Source organism: Ursus americanus, chromosome 4 (genome assembly GCF_024610735.1).
Source record: "Ursus americanus isolate L20-20 chromosome 4, mUrsAme1.1.p, whole genome shotgun sequence".
NCBI lineage: Eukaryota > Metazoa > Chordata > Mammalia > Carnivora > Ursidae > Ursus > Ursus americanus.
In genome coordinates this window covers 35,131,489-35,147,142 of record NC_142130.1, presented here as the reverse complement: position 1 = coordinate 35,147,142, position 15,654 = coordinate 35,131,489, and the positions used below count along the sequence as shown (strand labels likewise).

Below are 15,654 nucleotides of genomic sequence, written 5' to 3'. Positions count from 1 at the left end.
AGGGTTTAGAGCAACATGCGTGTATGTACATATCCTCACAAGTAGAAAGATACCCTCTATGAAAGTCAAATTCTATGTGGACATTTCCTCCACCCTGAGAAGACCATCTATTATCCCGGGGCTCTGACTGACTAGCCCACGCCAAGAGGGGCCCACACACATACGCACGAAGACACAATTACATTTGGAGACAGGATATCATCTTTAATAATGCCACAGCCCAACATCCTTTTTGTTGCTGTAGCATGTTGAGTGTGTGTGTGTGTGTGTGTGTGTGTGTGTGTGTGTGTGTTCCTGAACAGATGAAGGGCCAGCAGAGACTCCCAAGCAGGTCTCAGCCAACAGCTCTACCGAGCAGCAACTGGAAGATGGTCTCCATGGTGGCACGGAGGTTGGACTCCTGCCTCCCTTTCTCTTGGGCCACCTTTCCTGCATTCTGAGGGCAAAGCTGAGGCCCGTGCCAGCCCAGATTAAAGGGCTTCTTAGCAAAGATTGATCTTCAGTCCCCAGCCCTCACTGCCTCTGACCAGAGGGATGTCCCTGGGCAAAGTACAGACTGCTAGACAAAGGTGAACAACCTGGGCCAGCCTTGGTCCCCAGATCACACTGGGGCAGCACCACAGCGGCCCAGCCCTGGGCGGAAAATCCAGAGCTTCTGGGGCCAGCCAGAGAGGACAGCCTCAGCCCGTGAGGGCCACATGAGCATCGTTTCCAGCCCAAGCCTAAGAGCCTGCTGTCCTGCCTTCTCCACTCTCCAGTTCCTCGCATGCCCAGGAGGTCCACAGCCCAGACACAGCAGGGGAGATCAGCGTGGTAGTGGGTCGCAGGGAGGCCATGAGAGACCTGGGCTGAGCCAGAACTGCAGCCACGTGCCAGCCCGAAGCCAGCCCTCTCCCCCATGGTCACCGCCAGCCAGAGCTCTTTGAAGTCGGATGGGACCCTCACAGGCAAGGCAGCAAGTTCTTGGCCTAGTGCAGAAGGAGAAAACCAAACTGGCTCCACCGTCCCATTTCCACCTGCTCTGTGCCTTAAGGAGGCAAGGAGCCCAAGTCCCCAGGACAGTGTTATCAGCTGTTGGGGAAGCACCGTTGTCCGGGTGAGGCCTCAGGCCGGAAGCTGTGTTTGTTCAGTGGGCTGGGATAGTAGGTGGTTGTGTACACGTTGGTCTGCTGCAATGGGTAGAAATTGGCTCTGTCATCGGGGATCAGGTTATTCTTGTTCAGGGTCTGTGGAAGAAGGAAGGAACCAGAGAGCAAGGGTAAGGGAGAGAAAGGGGACAGGCCAGGGCAAGCAGATCGGGAACCAGTCAGTGAAAAAACACTGTGGCTGCTGACACAGTTCACAAACCAGTGCGCCCTCCCCCACGCCCAGCCCCGCCCAGGTCAGGGCCGGAACCACAGCACCCTTCACCCTGCACTCAGCTTCTCTATGAAGCCTCCCACCTTGAACTCCATGGGTGTGTACTTCTCATTCTTGGGGGTGCCCCCACCCTTGTAGTGCAGGTGGTTGGGGGTGGCAGGATGGACGAGTGTGGATTCCTGGGACTGGCGTTGGCAGTGCTGGCAGGACAGGTACACTGCCAAGGTCAGCAGGCCAGAGCCCAGGAAGCAGGAGACACCTGTGGCTACCAGGTGGATGAGACTGAACCCTGGGAGAGGCAGAAGCAAGTGGTAAGGAAAGGGCCACCATGAAGAGGAGAGACTCCACTCCTGACTGCCTCCCAGCAGGAGGCTCTGAGACATAAAGGAAAGGGCTTTGAACAAAAACAGGAAGGCTGGGCAGCCTGCCACCAGGGGCCTCTTTCACAGGACACCTGTGGTTTAGGTCAGAGGAGGCAACCAGAGGGTGTGGAGTTGGGTGACTCTTCTTGAATACACACTTGATGACTGCCTCCTAGTCGGGGGACAGAGACGGAACCTCCCGGACTCCCCTACACATGGTCTAGAGCAGCCGGGACCTCCACAAGGGTTATCTCTCTGGAGCAGGAAGTGGAGAGACTCCAGATTTCAGAGTAGGGCTGGTCTCCTCTTTGGGGAGGAGAGGTAGAAAGACAGTGTCATGAGGTGGGGCAGGTTCCTTTTACCTCCACAGCTGGTGGCCTCCTCCATGCTGGAGGCAGGCAGGATCACTGCAGGAAGACAAGCAGAGAGGGGGTTGGGGCAGGGAGGAAAGAAGGGTCCCTCTGGGGCTAGGTATATCTCTAGGAGGACCCCTGGGTCAGCACTGAGCCGGGGGCATGGTCTGGGGGCCTTCATTCCACTCTGTCCCCACTCAGACCCGGTATGCGCACCTCCCAGCCTGGTGTTCCATGCTAGACCCACTAAGATTCTTCCGAAGGGGAAGGAAGCTGGGAAGGGTTGGTGTGAATGTGCTGGCTTAAGGACCTACCAGGAATCTCGCTGTAGGGGCAGGGGCGGCTCTGGCTGCTGTTTCCAGCACAGGTGCTGGGCCCTGGGACCAGCTCTTCACAGTGCCGGCTGCGGCTTTGGGCTCCGTCCTCAGTGCATGCGCTCCACTCAGACCATGGTGACCAGCCTTCTGTGGGTTGTGGGCTGGGATGAAGTTAACCGCCCTGGGAACCCCTGAGGGAGATCAGAAGGATCCAAGGGGCCCCCCGGCCCTGGCCCAATGTTCTCGATACCTGGGCAAGCCTGTGTAGCACACAGTGCCTCCTCTGTGTGCAGACCAAGACAGATGTCCTCGCCTGGGGAGGGTGCGGGGCTGGTGCAGGAACGTGTGCGTTGATAGTGGCCTCCACCACAGGAGGCTGAGCACGGGGACCACGAGGTCCAGCAGGACCAGGCACCCCGTACTGCAAGGGGAGAGGTGTGTGAAGAGGACTGCAGGTGCAGGCAGGGCCCAAGAGAGACTTCTACCCTATCCCAGGCTAGGCCACTCTGCCCTGGACCACCCTGACCCCATCATCTGCAGCCCCCCCCCTCCCCAGCCCACTGTTAGGGACTGGCCCTTCCTCCTCAGGAGTGCAGCGGGAAATGCAGGCTGGAGAGGAGACCAAAAACCAGCTCCACCTCAAATCAAACCTCCTATCTGGCTAACCCATTAGGGGAGAGAAGAAAGTGACACGGAAGAGGAAATGCCCTGCTCCGTGGGAGAAGGTGCTGTGTCCATAGTCAGGACACGAACTTGCTCTAGAGCTCATTGTACAGAGCTGGCAAAAAGAAGAGGTCATCTGGGCACAAGGTGTGGCCTAGGGGGTCTCCTAGATGGGGGTTCCCTAAGCGCAGGGTCACCTGGACAAGCCTGGGGGTTACAGTCCTGGTACTCGGCGGCGTCGCCTATGCATGGTAGGCCTCCGTTGCGGGGCTCCGGGTTCGTGCACGTTCTCTTGCGGACGCGGAAGCCCAGCTCACAGTCCCGGGAGCAGGACGACCACGGGCCCCATGCGGCCCAGCCCCCGCTCACCGAGTGCGGGGAGGTGCCCCCGCTGCGCAGCAGATCCTCCACCAGGGCTGGGTGGGGCACGGGTGGGGAGACTGGCCTCAGTGACAGCACACCCTGCGGCCCCACTCCCGCCCCACAGGCCTCCCGGCTTCTTCCAAACCACGTGACCCACCGCCCTGAGCTCCGTCCCACTCCTGGTCTCCCCCCAGGCCCGCGCCAGCGCTCTGGGCCTCGGAGGGAGTGGGGCCCGGCGCCTATACCGTCGGTGTCGCAGGCTCCCGAGCCGTCCGCGGGGCAGGTCCTGGTCTCCATCCTCCTCCGGCCAAACTGCAGACCGTGGGGGTCGGGCAGGGGCGCGCGGCACGTGAAGCGGAAGCGCTGCTCCTGCCGCGCCCCACCCTGAGTTACGTTCACCGGCAGCCACGGCGTCCACGGCGTGTTGCGCCGCACTTCCGGGCAGCCCTCCGGGTTGCATGTCTTGAACTCCTTCGGGATGGGAGCGGGTGCTGTCTGGTGGGCCTGCAGTCCCAGGCCTGCCCTGCGCCCCCCGCCCCGCCTGCCCTCCCCTGGGTGCACGTCCTCCTGCCCGCGCCCCCTCATCCGGGTCTCACCACGCCGCAGCCAGGGCAGGAGTTGCCGTTCTCACAGGACCGCCGCCGCGATTGCACGCCGCCCCCGCAGTTGCTGCTGCACTTGCTCCAGGAGCCCCAGGACGCCCAGAAGATGGGCACCGGGCAAGCCGTGTTTTCGTTACAGAACCTGAGGGGAAGGGTGGGGGGGGGGCAGTCATCGCACTAGGGAGCAGGCACCCCCTTCCCTGATAAGAGGTCACTGGGAGTGCAAGCCTGGAAAGGACGAGAGTCCACTGGCTCACTCGGAGACTCCAGGCCACTCTCTAGCAAGCCTGGAAAGTCTGGGACCTCAGGGCTAGCCTGTCTCAGAACCCTCTGGCCACACGCCTGCTCACCGCTCCTCCCGGCTCTTGCCCACGCAGATGCGGCCCCCGTGGCGGGGAGCAGGGTTGCTGCAACTTCGCTGGCGGACCTGGAATCCGATCCCACAGGACGTGCTGCACAGGGCCCACGAGGACCACGGGGTCCACGCCCCATTCCTGGTGGGGTCAGAGGGGACAGGGACAGGTGACCCTCCGAGTCTTAGCTCCTCAGATCTATCTGTATCTGGGAGGTGGATTTTATATTGTTGTCAGACAGCGACAGGGGAAATGGCAGTTCCTAACCAGGCTGGCTCAGGCGAACTTGCTTATTCGTTTCTTTGTTCATTCATTCCTCAAACGTGTTGAGAGCCTTTTTCCATATATTAGGACGGGCTCAGGGCTAATGGCCTAGAGATAGGACCCCGGGCAGGGAGATACTCATGGAGCAAAAGGACACATTCTCTAGAAAAGGCTCCAGTTGCCTTTGCAATATGCAACTTTTGTTTCAACCTTCTTGGTGGTCCAACCCTTGCACTCAATCCCATGCTCTCTCCCCTGTTCTACAACAGCCACACTTGGCTCCAACCTCAGACTGTTGTCTACTCCGACTCCAATTTTCAAGTTTTGGTTCTACCACTTACTAGCCATAGGAGCCTGGGCAAGTTACTGAAAATTTCTGTGCCTCATAACACTCTTATCTTTAAAGTAAGGATAATGATACAATCATTACACTACAATCATGTGTAGTGTAAATCCATACACATGTATAGAATTGAGTGATTTTAAGAGAGTCCAGACGATGGCAATCCAGGATTGGTCCCAGTCTGCCCACTTTACCGTCATCTCATGCTGTCCCTCATGTTTGGAAGAACAAGGCTTATTGAGGCTATGGCCTGTGACTCCTGTGCCTGTCCGGCCTCCCTCTTTGTATCAAGAGCCCCCACAAGACAGAGACTTCTCTCCCACTGGAGTGGAAACTCCCCCAGGGCTTATATTTTAGCCATCTCTCCAGTTCCCTGCACAGCTCTGATGTGGTTTCTGTCCCTTTGCGGGAACACCTGCCTGGGGATGCCCCATTTCCTCTATTCCACCCGCCCCCCCCCCCCCCCAGTCCAAGGCAGCCACCATCCAAGTCTTGTGTCCTCACATACCTGGAACAGTTGGCGATGTGGATGGCTGGTCCCAGGCAGTCTCGGCCCCCACAGCGGGGTCTGGGGGAGTCACAGGCTCGGGCCCGACAAAGGCAAGAGCCTGAATTGTCCCCATCTAAGTGCTCACATGGTTGCCATGGTGACCACTGGCCAAAGCCCCCATCCCGAGTCACATTTCGCACCTGCAGACACACATCAAACAGGTCACATGAAGCAGGGATAGGGCAGGCACCAGGTCCCAGGGGACATGGGGATACTGATGGAGAGTCACAGCCTGAACTGGGGGGAGAGGTCCCAGGTGGGGAGCATGAAAGGGTTCTCACAGGACACGCTGTTATGTTCTGGGTCCAGAGGCTCATGTTGGAGCTGTCCTCAAGCGTGCTGCAACGTTGCTGCTTCCCGTCCCAGCCGCAGTATGGGTCCCGTGCCCCTAGGCACGCCCTGCCAGACAGAGGTCCTGAAACTCAAGCTTGCTGGCCTCCCAGCCTCACTTGTATCCCATGAACACACCTAGCCACCCCTCTGGGTGCCCTTATCCGTCCAGTTGCCCTCCACGGTAATAACTAAGCTCATTGAACACTTACCGTGTGCTCGAAATCATTTTAAACACTTTAAAAGCATGAATTAATTTAATACAACAACCCAATGCAGAAGGTACTGTCATTATCCCCATGTTATATGGGTGAAACCCAGAGAACTGAACAAGGACTTAAACCCTTTCCTTCCAGAGCCTACACACTTAACCTTGCCTTCCCCAAGCCTGGGTGCCCCATGCTCCCCATCTAGGGCCACAGGAGAAGATGTGGAGAACAGAAATCCAAAGAAGTAGTGCCTCTCTCAGACACTATGATAATAGGGCCATAAAACCTTAGTGATGGAAACCTTCTCAGAGACGGTCTGGCCTGGTGGTTCTCGACCCTGGCTGCACATTCGAATTACTAAAGAAGCTTTTAAAAAGTACTGATACCTGCCTCCACCCACACAGAAATCTCAGGGGGCAGGGAGGTTTTAAAATCTCCTAGGTGATTCTAATGGGAACCAAGTTGGGGATTACTGGGATCCGCAATACAACCTCTCCGTGGTATAAAGGAAGAAATAGTCACGGAGAGGGAAGAGGAGTTTCCCGTAGATCACACGGATTCACATGGCAGAGCTGGGGCTAAAGCCTAGACTTCATTTTTTTTTTAAAGAGTCTAGATTCTTGACCATGATCCTTCCACCACACTCCTGCCTCCCAGCTGGAGGCTGTGTCGGACTTCACCCACTGAGTGAAGAGGGGACACCTAGGCATCGTCCAGGGTCTCCTGGGGCATCCACAGGCCTGTGCTGCTCAGTGGTAGGAACCAGAGTCTAGTGCGTTAGCGTCATGAGAATGAGTTCAGGCTGCCAAGAAAGGGGTCCCACGTCCCCTTTCCCGGGCCCTCAGGGCTGGTCTATCTGCAATGACTCAGAAAAGGTAATGTTCACACACTAATGAATGCCCCAAATACCTCTCATATTCTAGGGCTCCACTCTTCCCTTTCTCCTTCAGACTTATTCATTGTATTCTTTACGGTTTTTAACAACAACAACAACAACAACAACAACAAATTAAATCTGGGGGCGCCTGGCTGGCTCAGTCGCAAGACTGTGTGATGCTTTATGTCAGGGTCATGCGTTCGAGCCCCACGCTGGGTGTGGAGATTACTAAAAATAAATAAATAAATAAAACTTTTAAAACAATTGGATCTCTACTAGTAAGACTTCAAGGCAGAGAAAGAGTATGGAATTATGGAATCAGGATTTGCTCTTCATTGCTAAGTAAATAGAGTATCAGGTTCTGGAGCCTGAAAGAAGTTCCCTCTGCCCTGGGGGAACCCACTGCCAACCCCAGGGGATACCCTGGGTCCCTTCTGCCTCCTTTTCCCAACTTCCACCCCTTTACCAGGTCTGGCTGCTCCACAGCAGTGAGCCTGTGAGAGAGGGTCTAGAGAGAGCACTGGGAGTCAGGGCAGAAATTGGAGGCCAGGAAGCAGAAAAGGCTTCAGGTGAAGGAGGGTGGGGGAGTCCACACCATGATGTGAACTGCAGAGGGATTTTCAAGAGGCCAAAGGGGCCAAGGATGCCAGGGGTTAAAGGAATACACGAAAGAGTCAAGGGTTTGCTTCTTTTGGTGTTTCTAGGATAGAATCTTTCTTTCCTCTCAAAGCTTCAGGGAGAGTCTCCTGTCAGGTGAGTTCTTTATTTTCAGTGAGTTCAATGGACCATGTCAGGTTCCAAAGACAAATGAGGTTATAGGAAAGAGCTCACAAAGAGGAAGGTGGGGCTTCCCCTTGTTGCCAGACGAGGCTGAAGAAGATAATGCTGCCCTTGCTCAGGCAGCCTGTGACCTCATTTAAGGGAGATGGTGTCTGGGGCTTCAGTGGGCAAGGGCCTTGCCGGACCCCAGCAAGCACCCTCTGCTGTGCCCGGGGAATCCAGAATGCTCATCTGTTACTCAAGAATCTGTTTCCATTTTATTCACTCAAGTACAATTGTAAATTGTACAATATAAGTTTGTTCATATTTTCATTTGGGATAAACGGTTTGATTTGGGGGTGTTTCACCAGCAGAATGCACCCAACTAGACACCATGGGACTGGATACAATACATATGCAAAGCAGTCCCAGCAACATGCGGTTTCGAGATTCTGCTCTCTGGGTGACATTTGGACCAAATTTGCTGCTAGCAAATCCAGCCAATCAGAACTCAATGAAAGCCCACTCCCACGGCTTATTTCCCTCAGCTCTCAGAAGGCACCATCAAACTCATGAAGCAGCTGATTTGGCACTTCAGAAGCAACATGAATTAAATGAAAGCGAGCCATGACTGGGGATTAATAATAATAATAAATAAAATTCTATTCATCAAAAACAAATGTCTGCCAGTAGAGAAGATGGAAAAGAGCAGAAAATTTGAATCAGTTTGTACAAAATAAAAGCAGAAGATTCTGGAGGAATGCAATTTGCCTCATACTACTTCTTTCATCTAGGGTCTAACCAGTTCTAGAAAAATTGTTCCCAGTTTTGACTGCAAATTGGAATCTCCTAGTGATCTGCTAAAAAGCTTCAGCAAACGCAATAAAAAACCCACCTATATCTGGGCCTTATGGACCAAAGTAGGCCCAGCCACTGGAATCTTTAAACACTCCCCAGGTGATTCTAAAGAATAGCATGGTTGTCCCCATTGCTGTCCCAGGGCCACATTGGTCAGGGTTCCCAAGCCAAGAGATGAAGTACCTTGTCTTTCCAATCTGTGACAGAATAAGAAAGGAGGGAAGAAAAACCCAGACTAGATGCTGGCCCCAGCACCCCCACTCAGGCTCCCTCACCCTCTCAGCCTGCTCTCAGTTCTCCCAGACGAGAGAGACCAGATTCTCCACAGACACGCCTGCCCTGCCCTCCCCTGGGCCTGGCCGCCTGATGGGGCTTACAGGACTCCCCCGGAGCCAATGCTTGAGCTCTCGTCCCATCCAAACTCACTGCTTTTGGCCAAAGACCCCTCCAAAGCTTACAGAGCTGGGAATGTTCTCAACAAAATTAAAGCTCCAAGGAGAGAATTAAAGCGTGTCTGACTGTAAGAATGGGTAGCAGTTGAGATTTCCTTTCATAAAAGCAGTGTTAGACCAATAATATATCACCATGTCTTTTTTACTGCAGCGTCTTAAGCAGCCATTACGAAAGGGAACAGGTTCATTCCATGGCCTGGGGGGCAGGACAGAGACAGATGGTGGAAGTTGAAAGCGGGCAGATTCCAGCACCCGATAGCAATAGTCTCACAATGGGAGCTGTCCAAGGTGGAGCTTGGGAGCAAGTGGCCATCATTTAAGATGGCAGCGGAGGAAGACCCAGATTCCTTGTAAGGGAGGGAGGCTGAAAAGAGACTCTCTGAGCCACCTTCCTGAGTGATGTAGACACCCCCACACCCCCTCCAGTGCAGCGTGAAAGGCATGCTGAAAGGAGGAAGGGGGCGGTTCATGCATAAAACACATGCTTTGTAGAGCCAGCCAGCAGCTCATTCCCTCTGCCCCACCTCTTGTGAGCCCTGGTCTCTCTCTGGCCAGGCCAGGGTCCTGTTTATGCCCCATGGGGCTGAGATTTGCCTGAGCAAAAGGAGGGGGCTGGAGACCAGCCCTGGATTCTGGGCAGTGGAGGGGGCCTGAAAAGGCCTCTGCCAATCCACCCTCATCCTCCTGCCAGCTTTGGAAGAAATGAGGGAAAAAAGCATGAAATGTTTATCCTAGGACACAGCAAAACCCTGTGACAAGCTGCCCCCCAACAGCACAAATTCAGACAGAGTGTGATAGTTGGCTTCCAGACTCTGGGGTGCACAGACTGGTGGCTACGTGGCCTCACTCTGGTCATTTTATTAACTTTGCAATCATGAGACCTCACATTTTCAGATCCTCCTAGAGCCTTATAGCAGCGTCTCACTGTACATGTCAAGTCCTCTTATCCCAAATTCAGGAATCCAAATAGGGTGGAAGTATCAGACTCCAAACTGACCTCTTCCTACCTTGGCCACGGGATGCAAGTTCCCTGTCCCTTCCCTGCAGCGTCACGCGAGTGGGGAAATGTCCCGGCATCTTCCTTCCTCTGCTTTCACTGCAGACCCGCATTACTTCATGTCTGGCTGGGAGCCACACTAGCTCACGCTGGCCAACCATCTGCCCTCGACAGTGCTGCCCACTGCTGTCTGACTGATCGCTGTCAAACACCTATTCACACTGCCCGTCACTCCACTCCCTGCTCGAAGACCACTTCAGCACCCACAGCCGCAGGTTCGGATCCAATCCTCCCTTGGCATTCCCAGCTGGCCTCGGTCCCATTCCCCACTCCTCTCCTGCACCAACCTCTTCTCAGGCCAAATGACCAATGAGCTAAAGGATCAGTCATGTGTGGAAGGCCCACTTTGTGCCCTGGGCTGGGTGTGGCCCCTGGGCCTAAGTCTAAAAAGTACTGGGACAGTGGGTTTGCCTTCAAGGATTTACAAGCTCCTAAACAACAAGACACATGTGAAAAGTTTAATAACAACACAAGACATGGGGGAAACGCCATCCGCAGATAGCCTGCGATTCATGCCAAGCCATGGGCCGGTACCCAATGTCACAGGTGCAGAGACTGCAGAGAGCCCAGGAGGCTGCGTGGCCCCGACATGCATTTGTGGAGATAGGAAGGGAACAAGGATGCTAGCTACCATGTATGAGCACTTCATGAATGTAATTCCCAATCCTTACAACAACTCTGCCAGAATGAACTCTCGTTTGCTCCATCACAATTTCCTCCGATTTTCCCCTGAGGAGAAAGCGCGGGAGGCAAAGTAGCTTGCTCTGGACGGTGTAGCTAGTAGATGATGAGCTGAGGGCGGAGCCCAGACCCGCCCAATTCTGCCACCAGAGCCCCGCCTACGATGCCCCAGGTCTCCTCCCACACATCTACTACAGGCCCGGGTTTCTCTCTCCAGCCGGGTTTCTCTCTCCAGCCGGACATCACAGTGCTGAGGGAAATGAGAGTGTCCTCTTGCCCCCCTTCTCTCACAGCCACAGCCCTGTAAAGTGCTCCAAGCACGGCAGGGCTGAGTAAATGGTGTTTCGTTGCTGGAGCTACATGTGGGGGACGAGGGGAGCGTCTGCCCACTGCTCTCGCCTTCTTCCTCCCTGGCTGCCACACCATGACCGTCCAGCCTCCTCCCTGGCCCCCCGGCCCTCTGCCCAGCTTCCGGCACATCCCGCAGGGGCTGGAGAACCACCCTTGGCAGCAGGGGTACCATTTGTCTCGCAGATCTCGAGGACAGATGGGCACAGCCAGGAGGCTTCTGTGTTGCAAAGGCCACAGGGCCCACGTGGCGGTGGCTATGCCAGCTAAGGCAGCTTTTGATTACCTCAAAAATGAGGGGGCACAGCTCGGGGGAGCTTCACATGGTGATACATTTCCATTTGGCTTTGGACTAGGCTTTTGTGTTCCCCCTGAAATGCCAGTGCCATTACTGCCAGATTTGTGAATCCCCTTGAAGCTAAGGTCTCAGAAGCAGATACAGCGACAGCTCCACATGGTTCCTCAACTCCACCCCACCCAAGCCAGGCTTCTCTGCCTCTTCTAAATCAGGAAGGAAGAAAGCGAGAATCTGGTACTGACTCAGAGCAGCGTCTCCTATCTCCCCGCACATCTGGCTGGTAAGTAAGTCCTGGGGTTTCAAAGATAAAGACCTTTCTCTGAATTAAAGGGACTGAGCATAAATCAGGTAAGCTAGAGACGGCTGACAGGCACTAGCTTTGGGGTTGACAAAACGGAGAGCAGCAGCCACCATCATCAGCTAGAGCACACGCTTCCCCCAGGCAATGGTAAGTGGTTGACGCAGACGATCCCAATTAACCTTTACAAAACCCTGCAGGTATTTTATGAGAAGGAAACCAAGGTTCAGCGAGGTTAAGTGACTTGTCCAAACGCAAACCACTGGAGGCTGTGCCAGGACGCCACCCCAGGTGGCTTCAGAGCTCTGCATCTTGAGAGCCCCCTCCGGGGTGCGCTTGGAGGGCATAGGCCTGGAGGGGGCCAGTCCCCCATCCCACCCCGCCCCTTCCCCCCCCCCACCCCGCGCTCCAGCGGCCCCGCTTACCCCTGGCTGCCGTAGGCGGCACACCTCTCCAGCGGGACCCGCAGCACGCGGTCGCTCAGCCCCACGAAGAGCGCGCGGGCGCTGTGCAGGATACGCAAGCTGCGCAGGGGCTCGCGGCGCCCGGGGGGCAGGACGTGCAGCTCCTCCAGGTAGCAGCCGCGGAGGCTGCGGCTCGCCGTGGACAGTGCCTTCAGGATGGTGCCCGACTCTGGAGGGGCGCGAAGAAAGGGGCCTTGAAGGCCCAGCCCCGCCCCCGCCCCTCCACCTCCTCCTCACCTGGGGCTGGCTGGGCGGCGAGGGCTCACCGGTGCCGATGTAGAGCACGTGGTAGAGCGTGTCCTTGGCCTGCACCAGGTCCACCACGAGGTGCGAGAAGCGCACGCTGTCCTGGGTGACACAGGGCTCGGGTGTCACCGGCTGCACGGCCTCGCTCATCAGGAACAGGCGCTGCGCGTCCTGCAGGCTGCGCTCCGTCAGGTTCTCGTTGGGGCCCACCTCGGGCAGGGTGCCACACTACCGCGGGGGGGAGGGGGGTCACGCGTGCCCAGCCACCGGGCTGCCCAGTCCCCTATCCCTCTCCGGCCTCATCAAAGCCCCGGCGGCCACGGGCAGGCTGTGATCACCCAATCCCGGCCCCTACCCCCAACATCCCCGCTGGGATCCCTGCAACCCCTTCCGGGGAGAGATGCCTCTTCCTTGAGAACTAGGGGAAAACGAGGCTGGGAAGATGGGGAGGAGGGACCTGCGAGGGACGGTGAAGGGGGGTGGGGGAGATGGAAAAGGGGCTGGGTTACCTAAAAATAAATCATTTGAGTGCAGATAACAGGTGTCCTGTGATTCTGTACAGCTGCTGTAGGTACTCCTCCCCCATGGTGGGGCACCACCTGCCTTCCCTCTCCTGTGCTCCTACCAGCTCAAAGTTCTTACGCCTTCTAAACCGAAGCTGGAGGGCAACTACCATTGACTGAGCACTTATACATTCCAGGCACTGTGTCAGGGGCATATTTAACCCTTGCACTCATCTTCGAGGTCAAGAGTATTATCCCTAGTACCAGATAAGGGTAAAGAGACTCTGCGAGGTTGGGTGACTGACTTGACCCAGGTCCAGGTCACACAGAGGGAGGACTAGATCTGGGTCAGGATGACTCCACTGCAAAGCCTGAGGTCTTCCCATGCTCCATACCTCCCCGTGGGCAGGAACTTGGATGGATTTGAAAGTTAACCATCAGTAACTTCCTTTGCCTCATGGCTCTTTCCTCTTCTCCATCACAGCACTAGGGGTGCTCACATCACCCATGGCTGGGCCCTGACCATTCCTGGCACTCAGACGCTCCAGGAATTAGTACCCAGGCTGGGTAGACTGCAAGCAAACTCCAGTTAAAATCCCCCCATTCTGACCAGATAGCTTGTGAGTGCTCTCCTAGTTCCCTACATTGAGTCTCCCTGGAGGTGTGAAGTCACATTTAGAGATGGCTCGGAGCATGCTCCCTTCTCACTCCACCGTCTTAGGGAACCATCGCAGACCCCACGGATGGGTGCAGACCAGCAGGGACAGGTTTGCTGTTTGTGCGAAGCAGCTGGGAATCAGCTGGGGGCTGGTCATCTGGGGAAAGCTGGTCTGTGAGGAGAGGGAAAGGGGAGGAGAGGTTGTACCTGGAAGTTGGGGATGGGGTTAGCGATGGGGAGCCAGGCAGCCCTGGGGTTCTCCTGGTAGCGAAATGGGCCATTAAAAGCCTGGGAGATGGCACTGAGGTTGAAAGCGCAGACAGCAGAAGCGGCGATGCTGTTTCTGAAAGGCAAGAGGCGGTGGGGTGCTGCCCTCCCTGCGGGCCAAGGTCCCTTAGATCCCACAGCCGGCTGTCTGGACACGACACGGCACAGCTCCAAGGGCTGCTGAGGACCTAGCCCAAGCCCGGTGTTTTCCACACCACGCAGCGCCACAGAAGGGGGAGATGCCCTCACACTCTGGGAGCTCTGGGAAAGGCCCACTGATGAGACGCCCAGGGGGGTCACTCTGTGCTACTTCCTCCTCCCTTTCCGTTCTCCAGTGGGAGGGTCACATAAAGTCAGTGTTTTTCAAACATTCAGTCCAGAGCCCACTGTAAGAAACATACTTCATATCACAGCTGCGAATAACACACACACGAGCACACACATCTGTAAAGAATTTTCATGAACAATACCCTTACTAAATGCATTGTACTCCACTATTTTTAATTCCATTCTATTTTGCTTTCTTCATTTTATTTTACTTTTCAAGTTGGTTATCAAACCACTGATTCATGGCTGCAGCTCGCAACACCCTGAGCCAGATGACCTCCTAAGACCCGTTCAGTCCCGGGATCAGGTGTTTCTATGAATCTGATGTGAACAGGTCACAGAGCCCACACCACGCTGCCAAATGTTTCCAGTTCTGTTCTCTGCATTTAGTCCCTCTCCCAAATGTGTCCATCACCCTCCCCGCCCTTTCTGTCTGGCCTCAGCCCCCGTCATCTCCGGCTGGACACTGCGCTGATCTCATAGCTGGCCTTCTGTGAAGTCACATTTGCGCTGATCAGAGGCTGAAGTCACTGCAGCCTCTCCAGTCTTCTTGAATCCATTCTCCACACAGCAGCCACAGTGAACATTTCAAAATACACATCCAAGCTAGTCTCTGGCCAGCTTCAAGCCCTTCATTTCTCCTTGCTCTTAGAATAAAGATCAAAACCCTTAAGCAGGCTGTAAGGACATAATTCTTCCCATCCCAGCCCCTCAGCCTCCTCTCTTGTTTCTTCTCTTCCTCACCCTCCAGGCTCCTGCCACACTGGTCTCCACTAAGTTCTACAAGCATTTATGTCTTTCCACTCCAGAGCTCTGTGGGTGTTGCTCTCTTGGGCTGGAATGCTCCTCTCCCCTAGTTAACTTCCATTCATCCTGTAGATGTCACTTCCTACAGGAAGCCTTCCCTGATCACCACCCCTCCACACAGTAGAGGCTTCCCTGCACACTGCCCTTTCCCTTTGCAGCATTTATCACAGTTAAAATTTGGTGTTTAATAACCACCATTTCTAGAAGGTAAGCTCCTTAAGGGCAGAGCCAGGTCTGCTTTTGCTCACTGGCACCCCTGTTTCCCTCCTTCCCCCACCGTGACAAGCACCTGGCAAGGAGAAGCCACACAATACAGAAACTATTTACAATCCATACCAATGTCATCATCTGCCCCTGATGCCTCTCCAGCAGCTCCTGTCCCTTGCTCATGGCTGCCCACGTTCTGGTGCTGACCGCTGGGCTGGTCATTAAGTCCTGGCTGTCAGCTCACGGCCTGCATGGGCTGTGATGCATGGGTGTCCCCCAGCCCTGGATGGTCTTTCTGTTTCCCAGTTGTACTCTCATCCCTGTCCATCCTCAGACTGTGCTTCCTAGAGCTAGCCTGGCCTCCTCCAGTCCCTGCAACTTGGGGCCAGGGTAAGCACATAGCACTCTAGGCTCAGATGTTTCTGAGGTCCTCACAAAGAACCCCATGCAGCATCCTGTACAACTCATGTGTTCCTTGG

General features: G+C 55.3%; 1 protein-coding gene across 1 annotated transcript in view; it reads right to left on the bottom strand.

Moving 5' to 3' along the window:
* Positions 1-853: 853 nt before the first annotated feature.
* Positions 854-15,654, bottom strand: part of SEMA5B (semaphorin 5B) — a 114,361-nt gene continuing 99,560 nt past the window's right edge. Inside the window, exons 9-22 of the mRNA XM_045812664.2 lie at positions 13,775-13,910; positions 12,427-12,634; positions 12,122-12,329; positions 5,811-5,928; positions 5,488-5,669; positions 4,370-4,513; positions 4,014-4,161; positions 3,663-3,888; positions 3,252-3,470; positions 2,642-2,812; positions 2,389-2,538; positions 2,084-2,128; positions 1,443-1,648; positions 854-1,226 (exon numbers count right to left, since the gene is read on the bottom strand). Of these exons, the coding sequence (XP_045668620.2) occupies positions 1,068-1,226; positions 1,443-1,648; positions 2,084-2,128; positions 2,389-2,538; positions 2,642-2,812; positions 3,252-3,470; positions 3,663-3,888; positions 4,014-4,161; positions 4,370-4,513; positions 5,488-5,669; positions 5,811-5,928; positions 12,122-12,329; positions 12,427-12,634; positions 13,775-13,910 (2,320 nt within the window). The 3' untranslated portion in view covers positions 854-1,067. The remainder of the gene's footprint in view (positions 1,227-1,442; positions 1,649-2,083; positions 2,129-2,388; positions 2,539-2,641; positions 2,813-3,251; positions 3,471-3,662; positions 3,889-4,013; positions 4,162-4,369; positions 4,514-5,487; positions 5,670-5,810; positions 5,929-12,121; positions 12,330-12,426; positions 12,635-13,774; positions 13,911-15,654) is intronic.